The sequence below is a fragment of the Patella vulgata genome, chromosome 3 (genome assembly GCF_932274485.2).
Source record: "Patella vulgata chromosome 3, xgPatVulg1.2, whole genome shotgun sequence".
In the NCBI taxonomy this organism is placed as follows: domain Eukaryota; kingdom Metazoa; phylum Mollusca; class Gastropoda; family Patellidae; genus Patella; species Patella vulgata.
In genome coordinates this window covers 67,513,833-67,531,992 of record NC_065881.2, presented here as the reverse complement: position 1 = coordinate 67,531,992, position 18,160 = coordinate 67,513,833, and the positions used below count along the sequence as shown (strand labels likewise).

The window sequence follows — 18,160 nt, the reverse complement described above, 5'->3', positions numbered from 1 at the left end:
AGTACAGAAAGGTAACTCAATCCATTTGTTTTAATAAAAATAGTCTATAGGATTATGTGTACTGGTTGCGTAGCGTTAACGTTTATTGTCAATCAAACGGTGACTTTTGTGTGAGACAAATAGCTCTATAAGTAACCCTTAGTAACTTTCGTGTTTGGAAATTCTTAAGATAACCTAAACCAAATACCTTTATCAAATTTCAAACCCAATTTTTAAAATGTGCTGTATTGTGATTCAAAGAGCGTGACCTTTCTTAAAGGGGCTAAACCGAAATTAAAAACACGAATAAGTATTCAGTATTGGTTCATTTCAATCAATATTGGTGTTGTTATCTTGGATTGAAAATATGGGATCCTATAACATTCAACATTAATTAAGACACAATGAACATTTTAAAATCAGTGCACGAGTCGTGTATTCTATGGTTTCCGGTGTCATTAGTAATGAGAAAGAAAAACTTATCCTACAAGACAGTGCGGAGGTAATTAGTAATGGTTGATTCACAAGCGATAAGAATAAATTAAGCAGACATAAACGACTGTCCTTCAATTTGGACTGTTCACGTAGCATGTTACCGAAATAAAATAAAATCAAGTACGCACAATCCAAAGCATTAGACAAAATTCGAAGTCCTAAAAAAAAAAACGTTATAGGCAAAATAGTGTAATAAAGCAAAATAGTGTAATCAGCATATGGACTGTTCACCATGTACAAAATACACGACAAACAGTGGTAACAGATGTCCTTCAAAACGCGTCTATTTTAAGGTTCCAAAAATCAGGGTCATGCGGCCTTTAAAGATCAATAAGCTAATAAGCAGTATAGGAAATTTGATACTAAAGGCATGGAATATGAATAAAGATAAAAGATAAAATGATCCGTGCTATTTAAGTATGCCGGATTAGATACTCGTTTTCTGTGCGGTTTGTAATACACACACACCGCAAGAGGTCGCCCATTCAATGAGTTCACAATTTCAGAGAAGAAATTAATATTATAAATGCGGTATTTTCCGTATATTGTCGTAAATCCTACCCGTTCGTTTAATATTATAAATGCGGTATTTTCCGTATATTGTCGTAAATCCTACCCGTTCGTCGGTGTCTGTCGTCCATAGCTCTTAGTTCTTTACGAATTTCAGTTTTTATACACATATTCCGTCTGTTCACATTTCTAAAGAGTAGGCACTGTTTACCGCTAGTCTTACAGGGTATTCAACCTCGACATTCATGCATAGGCGTACTGGCTCGATGAATGTTAGGGTGTCAAAACCTGAAATGCCCGAAAAAATTTCGGGTTAAAGACGGCGCCCCCCACCCCTACATGAATATTTGGAAAATTTGACGGCCGCAAACGCGTTTTCCTGCTATTCCTGCAAGTCAATACAGCAACTTGAAAGTGGTCTAATATAGCCTAACTTAAACATGCATTATGCAAGAGCTAAATATGCCTATTGCAGATCTTTCTTTGGGTCTGAAATATTTTCTAAATTATTAAACATACATTATGCAAGAGATAAATCTTCCTATTGTAGGTCTTTCTTTAGGCCTAAAATGTTATTAATTAAACATTATTTAACGTATCCAGACCATAATCAAGTCTCGATGTCAACGCTAGCCTGCGATATTTGTTGGATTATGATCCGATTTGCTGCATAACTTTTCTTCTCGATATAACGATTAAATGGATAATCGAGACTATGGTTTTTGTCTTACCGACTTTAGTAATGATGACCGAGGCTATGCGGAACTTTCGATCGCTTATTTCTCGGTTCATAGTGGATTGACTGAAATTTTCAGCAAATTGCCTTTACATTATCTAGTTTTAAACTATTATAGTGAGAACTGCCAACTCGTTATCTTATCTCCCATAATGTATCTTTAATTAGACATTAATTAACTTATCCAGGCCATAAACAACTCTCGATGGCATCGGATTTCTCCGATATTAAATAGATTAGAACAGTTCAGCCATATTTTGATTTAAGCTAAAAATGGAGGATACAATGTGAAAATCAGTGTACTAGAAATATTAAGACTAAGGTGCCTATCGAGGTTGTTCTAGTGCAGTGGTTCTCAACCTTTTTTGCTAACGGCAAGGGAACACACGAAGAAAATAGCGGCACACCTGGCTAAATATATATGAAAATTATTTGAATTTTGCAAAATAAAATCATTGAACGTTAGTCAGACGGAATACAACCGTAGACAGAGACTAGTCATAGACACATAGAATAACTTAAACTAAAGAAAAACACAGCTATGAACTTATCAGTAGACACCAATGAATACTCAATTGGGATCACGTGGTTTTTCACATTTTCTTAGTGCGCCTTTCAAAATTTCGCGGCACACTTAGGAAGATCTCGCGGCACACCCGTGTGCCGCGGCACACTGTTTGAGAATCACTTCTCTGAGGACTTTGGGCAGGTTTTGTAATCATTTACTCCCTGAATTTCCAATTAGTCTGGTGCCAAAAAGTACTACACATAGCTTAACACAGAATTAACCAATTCACATTAAATAAAATGTGGAACCTTACCGCATACTTCTAAGTAACGTCAAGATTTTAATTATTAAGGGGGATGGATGGCCGAATGGTTAGCTGTATCATAAGGTCTATCATTGAGTCAACTGGCGTGGTTTCGATTCCCCGGTTGTACGTGACACGGAGTAGGGTCGCCTGTCCATCCTCGTGGGTCTTCGGATCCTCCCACTGCTAAAGACCCCTACGCGCGCAAGCGACTTATTGAAATAATATTGAACCATGTGTTAGTCCCGAAATGACCTAGTTTGTATCGAGTGGATGTTAAACACCATTTCTCTCTCTCTCTTTTAAGTATCAAGGCCACCTGTGAACATGAAAAAATGGCACTTTGAAAATGTAACACGCATTACTTCAAAGAAAGATGTTCGGTGACCATTTTAATGCCTCATACTTCATCGTTTGTGACAAATAAATTTATCCCAATATGACCTATAACGATATGTGTTGAAAATTATTCGTTTGAGTCTAGTTTGTCTTGCGCAAAAACTTAATGAATATACCAATTGTAGCGGAGACTTTCAGTTACATGACTGTGTTCCTAATCTCCATAAGTGGGTATATCAAATCTGAACTGTGTAACGGAGTCACTAAAGAAATAAAGAAACTGTAAACAATATGTTGTGTAGACAGCACAAAGTAGTTAGATGACTAAAATGAAAGGACTGGTAAGTCATCAAAAGTTTAATGGAAGCACTTCATGTATAGTACACTAGTACATCTACAGTACTCGTCTGCTCCATTCTACAGCCGGAATAAATCTGTGTCTGATAACCGCCTTTGTTTTTCTTATATCGCGGTGCGTAAATAACAAAGCTTGGTAATCATGTGTAGAAAGAGGTGCCGCCCTGATATCGCATTACGTATTATCATATAATTACATGTACATTCTACTTTCTCTACATACAGAAACAATACAGCCATAGTCTATGCGGCATGGATTACAAATAGCAATTTTTTGATTTCACTCATAAAACTACACAAATCGCAAGAATCTTTACCATAAATTGTCGGTTACCTACATGTTGCAAAAGATGGGGTAAGAACTGATTCAAGATTTAGCGTTCTAATTTAGTATTTCTTAAAGATACATTATGGAAGATTAGATAAAGAGCTGCAGTTCTTACTATAATAGTTAAAAACGAGATAATGTAAAGGGAATTTGCTGAAAATTTCAGTCAAATTGATCCTTTCTGAACCGAGAATTTAGCGATTGAAGTTCAGGCCTATCCTCGATCATCATTACTAAAGTCGGTACAATAAAAGTCTCGATTATCCACTTTTTGATGTAATCATCACTAAGCGTTGATCGGCAGATCCGATTCTAAACCAGTGAATATCACAGGCTAGCGATGACATCGAGAGTTGATTATGGTCTGGATAAGTTAATTTATGTTTATTAATAATTTAGATAGCATTTCAGGCCTAAAAAAAGACTTGCCATAAGCAGATTTAGCTCTTGCATAATGTATGTTTAAATAACTGAATTTGAATTAACGACCCAGGCTGTATTTGATATGCATTATTCATGAGCTATTTCTCCCTAGCGCAAGTGTTTCTTAGGGCTTAAATGCTATATAATTTATTAATCAGACATTTATTAACACGACAAGACTATATCAACTCTCTCAGTCATCGGATGGCGCCGATTTAAGTAGATTAGAACGGTTCGGCCATTTAATGATTTAATTTAAAAATGGAGAATCTCGCTAAGTCTCGAATATACCAGTACCGTGGTAACTTGATAACAGTGATAACTTGTGGCTCAGAATAAAGTAATTTGAATGAAATTTTCAATATATTCATTCTTCATTATGTATTTTTGAACCATTTTTAGCAAAAACGCTTGAGTTTTGTTGCGCACCAAAACATTATCGAACTCATTCAAGATCTTTGATCTTTAACATTTATATAATGTTTCATCTCAATCACTATTAAATCAGACATTTCACATTTTTCGTAAAAAACATGGAGAAAGAACTCAAGATCAAGAACGGGAGGTATGATCATGCACACTAAAATCTAATTAAGTTCCATCGATGACCACTAGCAAATAAACACGGACGGGCATACATGGGCGACGACAAAATACGTCCCCATGAGAGAGAGAGAGAGAGAGGGAGAGAGAGAGAGAGTACTTACATGCTCCTTTAGCTTTCATGATCTGTGATGAATTTACTTTCCTGGAGATCGGACGTAATCGAAAACAATTGGTTGACGTCACGCTACTGGTTATTTTAATTTGCAAAGTCATCGAATCTGTGTTTCTTTTTTGTTTTGAATATCAAATTTCATGTTTTAAATAAAATCCAATATTGTAGAAAATCAGAAATTATCTGTAAAGTCGCTTGCTGGTAACTAATTCCGGGTTTATATGTTTTCATTACCGTTAGAGAAATAACAGGATGTCCTTTTCGCTATGAATTTAGTGGGTTTTATTTCAAACTGGCATTTTTTAAGTGGGTATTTTAAATAAATTGTTTTTTCTCTCAATTTATTTTTCAGGAATAAAGCGAATTTTAAGTTAGAAGTTGCATGGAGCGCTTTTTTATTTTTATTATTGTTTTAAATCAGGGGCGTGTCCAGGAATTTGAGCAGCGGGGAGTACAAGTGGAGACAACGTCAAGTTTGGCCTTATGTCGGGGGAACTACCGCGAATTTGATAAAATCAGAAGCTTTGAGACTATATTCTGCTCATTTGGGTACATACATGTATAGGATTACAGTGGAGAGAGCCAAAACGGCGTTATTTCCTTGAATGTAGGAAAGAAAAAATATTCTCTGTTCCAGCAGGGAGGTCCAGACCTCGTGGACCTATTCTTCCAGAAAATATTGTGTCTGGATTAAGACTAGTAATTATTTCCCCTTATTTCATGCAGACAATTTTTCCTTTATTTTTTTCTTTTCTCCCCTTTTCCAGCATTTTTTGGTTGACTTTTTGGTTTAGAATTGGAGAAAAATGATGAAATTTGCAATTTCATAGCAGTTTGGGGTAATACTGTTGATATTACAGCGGAGGGATAGGGGGTTAAAGTGTCTTTCTGCAGAGCAATCATTGTGTCGGAAGTGAGATTTTAACCCCAGTCAACATCAAATCCGCGTAGCAAAAAAAAAAAAAAAAAATAAAAAAAATAAAAATCTAAACGGTCAACCCCAACAAAATTATGATGAGGAGATTGCCAAATGTGTTCCCCTATGTGTCTATAACGATTGAAACCAACGGAATGTTGAGTAAAAAACTACAGCTTATGATGTTTCAGCCATTTAACATTGAAGTCAATGGGCAAATAATTGTTAGTTTGAGACCGTCTGTGGCTCGTCTATTTATAGCAATTCTCTCTCTGTCCCTTTTCTCCCGTTTTGCATGCCCATTTTTGTTGATATTTTGGTCTAGAATGGACGAAGGGGGTTTGAATTAACATTTTCTGTCAGGTTTTGGTAAATATTCATGATTTTGAGGTGGAAAGATAACGGGGTTATCAGGTTGGCTATACGGTGATATGTACGGCAACTAGTTACATTATTTTAATATGCTTCTTCAAGTTTGTGTATCTCAAAATTTTGGTGGTCAACCTCATACAAATTATAGTGCAAAGGCATGACCATTTGTTCCTCTGTCTGTAGTGAAAAGCGTTCAGCCCAATGAAAATTTGGGGAAAAGTTGAAGGTGGACAAAGAGGGCAGAATTACCATTGAAGTCAATGGGGAAATTATTGGTGGTCTGCCTCCGTCTGCTGTAGAACCTGGCGAAGAGTTATTTCCCTTTCTCAACTATTGTTTCATGACATACACAATTTAAACGACAAACATAATAGTACTACCAGTGAGTGGCTAAGTGAGTAAGACGCTGGCTCGTAAACCTGGTTTCCCCATGTCAGTGGTTTCAGGACGGGTGGCATAACAAAGACAGTGTCTAGTTCCAGTTATACAAAACATTAAATATGCGAGAACCCTTGCGGACTCTGCGGACACCTTAGCTTATGTGGGCGTATGTTTTGTTGCCTGACAAACTATCTTATCGGAAGTTTATAGCAAAGCCGACTCTATTATTGACCTATTATGACTCTTTGAATTCGCGTGTTTCTTTTCGATAAGATGTTATGAGATCTACTGTAGGTATTATACTCTTATTTTGTTGATGCACAGTTAACCGCATTGTGTAGGCTATTGTCGGCCAATTTGGCGTCTAAACCAAAATAAGAATAAAATAATACGATTTAAAAATCTGAAGTTAGCTATCCTGTATACATATACATAACATGTAGGCCTACATAAAAACATATTGCACTGTATGTTAGTTTATGTTGACCGTTGGAATTCGAAATTTGGGTAGACCGTAACGGCGCTGTTCGGGCAAAATTTCCCACATAGCACACTGTATTTTGCATGCGAGTCTTGATTAACCCGGTTGGTACGCGGAACAGTAGGAAGTTAATCCCCATTTCTTTGAATATTACATAATCGGCGTCGTTTCTATTCCTTCATATTCGCGGTCGCCTGTCCAAGCTTGTGTTTTCTCCGGGTCCTCCAACTGCTAAAGACCACTACACGCAAGCCAATTATTGAATTAAAATTGAATCATGTGTTGGACCTAGTTTTTGTCGAGTTAAACCCCATTCTTTCTCTTTTGAACACCATACACGTTATTGTAAACTGTAGTCTCTATCCCCTTCAAAAGCCAGTTGTTAACGGACGGACCGACAGATCGACAGCGTGACGACATAATACGCCCACCCCACACTGAAATTTTGAGCTTAAAAAAACTGTATAGTATACATGACATGTGTTGTCTGCGATATCACCTCAGTGGAAAATGACGTTAAATAAAGTTATTTCACACACACACACACGGACACACACACGACATGTACATTGCTCGTGTTTCTTTTCGATAAGATGTTATGAGATCTACTGTAGGTATTATACTCTTATTTTGTTGATGCACAGTTAACCGCATTGTGTAGGCTATTGTCGGCCAATTTGGCGTCTAAACCAAAATAAGAATAAAATAATACGATTTAAAAATCTGAAGTTAGCTATCCTGTATACATATACATAACATGTAGGCCTACATAAAAACATATTGCACTGTATGTTAGTTTATGTTGACCGTTGGAATTCGAAATTTGGGTAGACCGTAACGGCGCTGTTCGGGCAAAATTTCCCACATAGCACACTGTATTTTGCATGCGAGTCTTGATTAACCCGGTTGGTACGCGGAACAGTAGGAAGTTAATCCCCATTTCTTTGAATATTACATAATCGGCGTCGTTTCTATTCCTTCATATTCGCGGTCGCCTGTCCAAGCTTGTGTTTTCTCCGGGTCCTCCAACTGCTAAAGACCACTACACGCAAGCCAATTATTGAATTAAAATTGAATCATGTGTTGGACCTAGTTTTTGTCGAGTTAAACCCCATTCTTTCTCTTTTGAACACCATACACGTTATTGTAAACTGTAGTCTCTATCCCCTTCAAAAGCCAGTTGTTAACGGACGGACCGACAGATCGACAGCGTGACGACATAATACGCCCACCCCACACTGAAATTTTGAGCTTAAAAAAACTGTATAGTATACATGACATGTGTTGTCTGCGATATCACCTCAGTGGAAAATGACGTTAAATAAAGTTATTTCACACACACACACACGGACACACACACGACATGTACATTGCTCGTCTGTTAAGACACATATTTTAAGTTACGGTAAGTTTTATTTTGGCTGAAAAATTGGTGCATCATGGAAACCCTGGTGGTTCAGCGCGTAAGACACTGCCGACTAACGACGAGTCCACGGTTCGACCATCTTGTTTAGTGGTGCACCAGGCCAGGAAGGAACAACATCTAGTCGTTCAGATGTTACGAAAAATTGGAGGGAGGTTCGGGAATAATGGCCGATTTATATAAATTACTTTGGGGAATACTAACCCTTACTCTTTTAAGAGAGGTAAACGATATAATTGGATCTAGGTTCAGTCTTCTATTTAAAAAGGGTTAGGGTTAGTATTCCCGAACCTCCCCAACCGGCCTACAATAATAGGGCTAGATCTACTGTTAAAGGGGGGGGGGGGCGTGGATGGCCGAATGGTTAGCACGTGGGGGCTGTATCATGAGGTCTGTCATTGAGTCAACTGGCGTGATTTCGATTCCCCGGTTGTACGTGACAAGGAGTAGGATCGCCTGTCCAATCTCGTGGGTTTTCTCCGGGCCCTCCGGTTCCCCCCACTGCTAAAGACCCCTACGCACAAGCGAATAGTCCTGTACGCCTACGAGAAGAGGTATACTAAGAATAAATGGCTATATATTGGCGCAAAAATAAAACCCATAAAATAAGCAGCTGCAATCAAAGCGAGAAGATACTGCCTGAGAATGTATTTTGAACAGTAGATGTAGGTATAGTGAGGTTAATGTCCGACCAGATAACTACATATATCACCTTTCACAACATCTACAATTCATTTCACTTAACTACCTTCACAGATGCTTCATACTACTGCACTATTTATCTCAAGTTATTTATCAAATTGGGGGTTCTATGACCTAAAGTTTACTGTAGAACACTATATTAGTAATACTAAAACCCAAACTAAATGGGATGAAATGAAATGAGGTTTAACTTTCTAGTAGTAGGCCTACTAAGATTTTGTGCTAACGGGCTATGAAGTTGTGTAGCCTACGATATGTGAAACATTGTACCCTGACAATGGTGGCCCTGCTTACTCTTCATCGATTTCCAGTTGTCAAGGCTTCTTGCACGAGTACGCCAACGTGAAATGCTAAATAATTGTAGGGTTAGATATATTTGATAAGGCCAACTTCAAGTTTGGTCAATGTAAACAGGGCTAGCGCTAATCCCAACCAAAACCCTAACCCTGGACCCAGCTCCAATGCTTACCCTAAACCTAACCTACAATCTGCCCACAATCACTTGTCCTAGCAGCCTTATTTACATCTCAACGAATTTGGCAAAAAATGAGATGGCCTTAACAAATAGATTAAGCCAACATCTATACCTCAATTAAAAGCAGAGTTGCTATTTTCCAAAGTCTTGACCAATCAAATTTCTTATCGCTACTTAGCTTAAGCAGAAAATTCTCATCATCGAACTTAGTCAAGGTATTGATATAAGGAATCTATACTCGGTGTTTCATCGCTCTCACCGAGGTAGAACCAAATTTGAAGGAGAGCTATTATGTTCTAAAGTCTCGACCAATCAGATTGAATTCTCTACTTTGCCTAAGCAGAAAATGCTCAGCGCTGAACTTAGTCACGGTATTGATGTAATGAAACTATACACCAAGTTTCATCACTGTCACTTAATTGGAACTAAAGTTATATCGTATCCCAAAGCTTCAACCAATCAAATTGCTTATCTCTGTTTACCCTGTTTTCTTCGAAAGGCGTGGGGGACAAAAACATTATAAATTACAATTACTGGCGCTATGTAAGCCCTGTATATATATACATGTACTTTTTTGAGCTCTGTACAGTTTATGCGCTCGGAGTTCAAGTCCGTTCTATAGTTGTTGAAATTAATGTTTCAGACTATCAAATTATAAAACATCATTCGGATCACTTTTACAGGCCATTTTCTCTACTCCCGCCAATCCCTTTCTCATCCACTCACCGCACGTTCCTCGATTTTGAAGCGGTCAAAGTATTATGAACTACATCTTCTGGTAATTCTGATACATCCTCCTATAAAATAAAATAACTAATATGTTCCATTGAAGTATGAAAATGAAATGAAATGGGGTTTAAAGTCCTACTGTTCTGATCCGGCTGGGCTAATTAAGACGAGTCCATTATACTAACGCAGTCAAGGTAGCCTAGTCTATAGAGATTAGGTTGTACAGATAGCACTGCCCGTGCTCGTCAAATACTCCGTCATTCAAAATAGTGGCGCCTCGCTTCGCTTAGCTTTATATTTCCAGATAAACCAAAGCTATAAATATCGGTGCTTTTACTTTCGTTTGTGTTGCGAAATATCTTCTCATTAAAATTGTCACGAAACAACTTCTACATTATATACTGGATAATCGTATATTGATCGATGAGCGCGCACGCCGGAAGTTTTGATTTTCTATTCAACAACTTTTTGGTGATGTCTCAATCTTTATATTTGCCATTGCCTTTATGATATCATAAATCTTTTGGGATTGAGTAATCACTGACATCTTGAAAAGATGGGACTATTTGGTAAAAATAATGAACGCCCGCCAAAAGACCTGGTATGTATTGTGAAATGTTTTTTTTAGGATTCGTGGGCATGATCTGTTGCTGGGTTCAGAATCAGAGAGACTGCATTTTGGAAATTTGTAGGCTATTTGATTCCGAGATGGCTCCTGGTACAGTAGTAACTGGGGTGTGGTTATGTATATTCAAAAGAATTTCAGTGTAAAATACCTTCTGCAACCTGTATCTACGACATCTACTGAACTGACAAACTCGTAATACTCGTATCTAATTCATTCTTTTTAACCTAATAATATTCGAAAATGTAAGCCTAGGGCTCTTCGAAGATGATTGGGAAGAGAAACATATAGCATTCTCTCTGTACATTGATTAATGCCCAAATTTCAATCATGGGAATTCTTTCCTAGCAGATTATTATGGTCTTTAAGGAGCTAAATCGCTAATATTTTGGACCTAGAAATTGGCACAAATGGGTCGCAACACATATAATAATGTAATATAAATTTATATAAACTGTTTTACATTCAATCGTGTCCGTTTTACTGTGAATTGTCATCAGTTATGTTCGGAGAAATACGCCAGAAGTCTCAACTGCAAGTCAGTTTCTAGCGTCTGGTTATTCCAGTCAACACCGATATTATTTATTGCGCATGCTCTCCAAATAAGAACATGATATCACCGTTTGACATGACTTGTGGAAAATGTCTAGCCCCATTCTTTGAGCACCTTGTTACAAATGGCGCTGAAACGCATTATGGTACACGATTCGTGTACCAATGGTAAAATGTTTATTTTGTCTTAAATATTGGATATCAGAAGCCCATCTTTTCCAGGTAAGATCACAACAGCAATGCTGATTTAAATTGCAAACAAATTCGTGTTTTCAATGTCGAAGATTTTGGATGATATTGAGTTACGGACTTAGCTACTTTAAGAGGCGTTTAGACGATACACTCAATTCATACAACCGTCAGATGCAAAATATTTGACGACTGTTTACACGATACAATGGTTCAAACTTCTTATCTATACGTTGTTTGGCAACATTAACATTTGTTCCTTCTTAGTAATTCAATAATATTGCAGTAAGGCGACGCTTCTCATCCCAATTTTGGTGTAGTTTTAATGCCGCGGGTTCCACAAAGTCCATGCTTCGTATACAGTGTTATTAAATATTCTAATTCATTCGCAGATAGGTTTAGAATCAATTTTATAGGACGTCAAAGTACTCGAAGCGACAGAAAAAGACATCTTTAATCAGGAATTCAGGTTGCCAAGTCAGATATGACGTCATACACCATATGACGTTGTCTTATATAACGCAACTTGATTGGCTATTGCATGGGTTGGTTGGATGAGAATAGAACTAATCCTATCCATGCAACAAGCTGTCCATCCGACCATTTGTCTGATGAGTTGGTCGGATGCGAATGTTGCATCCGACGGTTGTATGGATTGGTTGTATCGTGTAAACTCCGCTTTAAAGTAAACTATTGGTTTGCATGACACATTTACATAATATCATTTTAAAATTCGTTTTTTTTTTTGACAGGTGAATGATTGGACTCATAAGTTAAGAAAAGAAGGCTATGTTATCGAGAGACAAATAAAAGGTATTGTAATCTAATCTATAAGGGGTTCATTACCATGATTAGCGTCATCTGTCCACGGTACGCATGACTATTCACATGTTTTTTTGGGGGAGGGGGGGATTCTCCAGACCTGTTAGAAAAATGGACTCCAGTTTCCTCCCACAGATAAAGACTCCTAGGCGCAAGCAAATTATTGAAATAAAATTGAACCATGTTAGTCCCAAAAAGACCAAGTTTGTGTTGAATAGACATTAAACCCCATTTCTCTCTCTCTTTTTTTATGAATGATGAAATAAAAATAATGTTACTGTTGGTCTTTATAATGTTTTTAGTAGATGCTAAACCAGGCCACCGTGAACCCCATGCATTGCCCTTTCTCCCTCTAAACATGTTAGTTCTTTCTTAGTAGTGGATGAGCACTGTAATAATACTCAGTAGGATAAATAGAGAAAGAAGAAAGTGACAAAATATTAAACCTCTAATTTTCATTTGTTAATAAAGCCTTCTATTGCTCAATTTTAATAGTGATTCTGAAATTTAACCCCTTTTTCGTTATCCCAAATTTCAGCAATTCAGAGAGAAGAAGAGAAGACAAAACGAATGTTAAAAGATTCAGCTAAAAAGGGAGAAAAATCAAGTTGTGCCATCCTAGCCAAAGAAATTGTTAAATCCAGGAAAGTGGTTAACAGACTTTATGCATCTAAAGCTCAACTAAGCTCAGTTCAGATGAGCATGAAAAATCAGCTGGGTTAGTGAAAACAAAGCTTGGTCAATTTAGTTGATCATACTGAAATCATTTTTTGATTGTATTTTAGTTTTAAATCCTAATATCCTGTAATTGAAAACATTTGAATTTTGAAGAGATAAGACATTGAATCCTATTGTATTTACTGCCAATTCCAACTGTCTAATGGTAGACCTCAATAACTACAACTTCAAGAAGTCAAGCCAGGTATGACCGACTCCAAACTAATCTTAAGTGTTTTAAAGATGTAATGAATTTTCATGACTAAGACTTTATGCCAAGTCAAGTGTGATAGTTAAATTCATACAATGTTTTTCTTTTTTAGCTACACTAAGACTAGCAGGTGCCTTACAGAAAAGTTCTGAAGTAATGAAGAGTATGCAATCATTGGTTAAAGTTCCAGAAATAATGGCTACCATGAGAGAAATGTCGAAAGAAATGATGAAGGTATGGCATCAAGTTATTTTTGTTTAATTTAAATCCTGTTGCATGCAACAACTCTCTAAATATAAGTCAAGTATAGATGCAGTGACCGCCCTAGACATTCGCCAGTTCGCCAATGGCGACAATTATTTTTATTGGCGAATAAAGTGATGATACTGGCGAAAAATTTGGCGAATGAATTTTAGAGAGTGTTATTTCGTAAATCCTCTAATATTAAACTTGAAATCGTCTCGTTCAACGCTTCTTTCGATCGACTCGATGGAGTGTCTATTTTTAGTACATTAATTACTCTAGTCTCAATCTTACAAGTTGCAAATCAGTCAATGTTACGTATTACAACGACCGAAAGATCGAGTCTCGAGACTATAAAACACAGTTACGCCCCTTTTGTGTGGCACTACGTTGTTTACATTCGCTTTACTACAAGTTTTCTTTACTTAACTTACGCAGCAAATAAATAAAACGCACAATAATGACAACTAATACTAGTAAAACCAAAATAAGGATAGATTCCTTTTCCTTTCTACGACTACTGTTAGTCCAGAATCTACTTCCGTGAGTGAGAGTGTCATCTCGGACGCAAGTCCTTTGTTGGCTTCATCAACATATGGACAAAAATTAGACCTTAACCGAGACCGTCGAGCTAACCCTCAATGACCTCATGCTTATAAAAATGGATGAACCGGAAAGCATAAATTTGGAATTTGTCAGAGCATTTGATCAGTGGTGTCTTAAAAAGAATCGTCGTGTCTTTTCTGTTATGACGATGAATTAAATTAAATCATGTGACTGTGAAGTAGGCCTAATCTGTCCTATAGCCTATAAACATTTTTTTGTTATCTGCATTCATTCTCTCAATAATAATTTGTGAACTTTTGCATGGACAGGCAAGGAGATAAAATAATATTCTTGTGTACTATATAAGTTCATATTAAACATTTATTTTCATTTTTAATTAACAAACATATGAATGAAAATGATATAAAATATTTGGCTAAAACTTTCTGAATTGGTAGGGTGACCCACCATAAATAAATATCTCCATATATCTCGACAATTTCGCTACAATATTTATATATATGCCAAGCCTCAAATCAGTTTCACACAATTATAGTCACTAAATAAACGATCATGTTGTACTTAATAAGCTATGACCATTAATCATGTATAAATAATAGACTGAAAACTGGTTCCATGTGTCGTCCATAACATCCAGACACTTTTGAGTAAAAGATAGGTTACGTGCCCTTGTTTTAAAATTAGTCTCGCTTAACCAGTCTATCGACCATTCTAGGGCTGATTGACAGGTCGGGATAATCAAGACTACTTTTTTACGAAACATAACAGAAAGCTAGAACAAGAAATTGAATTTAGAAATGAGCACGTTAGCTAGCTCAACAATTGTTTTAAGAAGCTTGTAAAAGTAAAATGAAACTACTGATAGTATCATGTTCCTGTCTAACCCGAGTGTTTCAGAGATATTATTTGTACTAAACCAAAAGATGCCGCTCTTAACGGTACAGTTAATGATAAAGCGATTTAAAAAATGAAACGAACGTAATTTCTAAATCTGCTGTAATAACCAAGAAGCTTAATTTTACTGCTATTCAAAATCGTCAACAATAATTTTTTTATGGCTGTAATAGTTGATAGATTTGTAGAGAATTGCACGTGCCATGGCTATTTATAGTATCATACTGTCAGAAAGTTGGCCTCGACACGGCGAATGTGCACGCTTCAGTGGTAGTCTCGAACTATCAGCGGTTGACTGTATTTCTGTAGGTGCGTGGGTCACCCTAGAATTGGCTAATAAAATTTTGATTTGGCTAAAAAATTTAAGAGTCTAGGGCGGTCACTGTAGATGCTATTTGTATTCAAATAAGAATGGGAAACTTTTGGTGACTTTATTATACTGTTTATCTATTCATGGCATTTACTTTCAATTTGTAAATAAATATACATAATAACAGCTATTTATGGAAGCAATGTAATATTTCGTATAGGCTGGTATTATAGAAGAAATGTTAGAAGATACAATGGAAAGTATAGATGATGAAGAAGAATTAGAAGAAGCTGCTGCAGAAGAAGTAGATAAGATATTATATGAAATAACAGCAGGTAAATAGATTTTTACTTCTTCACAAAATTTATAGGCATTACCAAATTGTACATAGGATTGTGTTCTTTTATCTAAACTACTGGGTACTTTTCTGTCAGTTTGCCCAACAGACATTCATTTTCTTGAAAGACCATTGTACACTGTAGATTTTAACAGATTATTCGATTAGGACGAATAGATTACAAATGATTAAATAGAATTATTTTAAATATTGAATGATAGTCATTCTCTTTGACCAAATATGGTGATGAGGTGTGTGGTTTGACTAACATTTCTGCCAGAGGATCCAATGAGATATCATTCAGTCACTGACAAATAGTCAATAGTGTGTGTTGACCAAACATTGGACAAATTCTTGCTTTTGGAAATATGGCTCTTTGTGCTTGAGGCAATAGATCAGTTTTTAATTAGTGAATTTTATGATTAATGTAAATGTAATAATTTTTATGATAGTTGATATATTACAATACTTATTATTCATTGTAGGAGAGTTAGGTAAAGCTCCAACAGCTGTAGATGATTCATTACCAGTTGTAGAAGGTGCTTCAGCTTTACCACAACAACCAGTTGAAGATGAAGATGATATGGAGGATATGAAAGCTCGACTTGAAGCTCTTAGAAGTTAACTTTCAACATATTTTAATCTCATTTGTAAAAATCTCATACATCATCAAATAAGTGTTAACTGGTTAAAATTACATAGTACAATATATATTTTAATATTTATTTATAGTTTTATGAAGATCAACTTCAAAGAAAACAAACCTTACACTATATAGTTTTAGGATTTGGGAAAATGAGTGTCGAAAAAAAATGATTAACAGTTAATGCACTAAGTATATAAAATAAAAGTTTTACAAAATGTAAAGAATAAAGAAACTCAGCATTTAAATAATCATTCAGCAAGAAATTGTTGAAAACATAAACCACTAACAAGGTTTAATATCTAATCTACGCATCTAGGATACAGTTATATAAAAAAAATTGTACTTACAAAGATCTAGGATATAGTTACGACTAATATTTATAGTTATTCATGATTTATATAATTGCTTGTTCTATATATTATAATAATGAGGGTCTCATTAAACAAGCAGTCTCTGATAAATCTGGTACAGTTCCTTTATGGTAAATATAATAATTTCTACAATTATTAGGATAAGGATATATTCCGGTCAGTTATTCATAACATCTTAATAGAGTTTTTAGATTATATGATTAGACAAAGTAGAAAATGTTTTAGTTCAGTATTGGGGATAGTAAGAAAAATGAAAAAACATCATTTTTTTTTAATGTGTAAAAGATAACATGTACTGTACATAATCAATTGATATCATTAGTAAACCTTGTTTATGTAAATAATAATTGTTGTATTAGAAGAAGTTTGTCTAATACATCTTGTAAATATATTCCCTTATATTTATATGATCAGATATTTTAGTGCGTAGTCTGTCTGTTAATTTTTTTTATTATTATTTAAAGATCGTCTTAGGAAAAAAATTTATATATGGTATAGAATATTATGAATACATCCAAAAATATAGATATGTACATATTATATAAATTGTAGCAATACAAAATATTATATTTCCAAATTTGAGACATTTTTATGAAAACCCACAAACCCTTAATTAAATAGATCTAGTTGTGTGTATTGTTGTAGGGAAGGTTGATGTTTGTTGAAGATTTTCTGCTATACATCTGTTAAATTAATAAATAAGGCTTGCTGAAAGGTTTTCTGTTTAATGTATTGATATTACTGTATTAAATAACCTAGATAAGTTGCCCTAATCATATCCACAGACAAAAATCAATGTGTCCTAATTGCTCAATTTGTAGTTTAGCTCATGGGTGATTAAATTTAGTTTAATTTAATTAACTTACTGAAATAATTAAGGCAGTTTAAAATATTCTTTTCTGTGCTTGTTTAAAAAAAAGGTTACTGCTTTAATAAAAACATTTACTGTATGGCCGTAATATTAGCGCTGTTCTATTTAATTACCAATGATATGTTGAGCATTATTAAAAAAGTCTAGAATCATTATTAATTAGCTTAGTAAGATATAATGCTAGAGAGAAGATTTTTTTTTTATATACATAACATAGCTGTTATAATTAGCTCAAAAATAAATAATTGTTATAGATCTAGAACTTTTCATTTTACTATACCAAGCTACATGTCTTTGTAAATTTCCTGTTAAAAAATGGCTTAATGTCTGTATACATCGGTCTGTATGGAGCAGAAAAGTAGGACGTTAAACAGCATTTCATTTTGTTTGTGATATAACCCTGATATGAAACTTAGATCTTCCCCCAAGTTCAATAGAAGCGAGTGCATAGTAACATAAGCTACCATTTTGTCATCTGAAACCAAAGTTTAGTAAATATTCCATAAGCCACCCCCTGCTCAATTTTAACTTATAAAGATAACCAATGAACAAGAAGCTGTATTAATATTCACTGGTGATAGTAGTGTTTTAGAAATTATCATCTTCTTATTGACAGTATGATTTGAGGA

At 35.4% G+C, this 18,160-nt stretch overlaps 1 protein-coding gene across 1 annotated transcript; it reads left to right on the top strand.

The window, feature by feature from the left end:
- The first annotated feature begins 10,610 nt into the window (after positions 1-10,610).
- On the top strand, positions 10,611-17,786 carry LOC126814999 (charged multivesicular body protein 3). Its single transcript, XM_050540507.2, has 6 exons — positions 10,611-10,777; positions 12,295-12,355; positions 12,903-13,082; positions 13,405-13,526; positions 15,527-15,641; positions 16,129-17,786. Exons 1-6 carry the CDS (start codon positions 10,733-10,735, stop codon positions 16,266-16,268), a joined length of 663 nt encoding a protein of 220 aa, XP_050396464.1. The 5' UTR covers positions 10,611-10,732; the 3' UTR covers positions 16,269-17,786.
- The last annotated feature ends 374 nt before the right edge of the window (positions 17,787-18,160 follow it).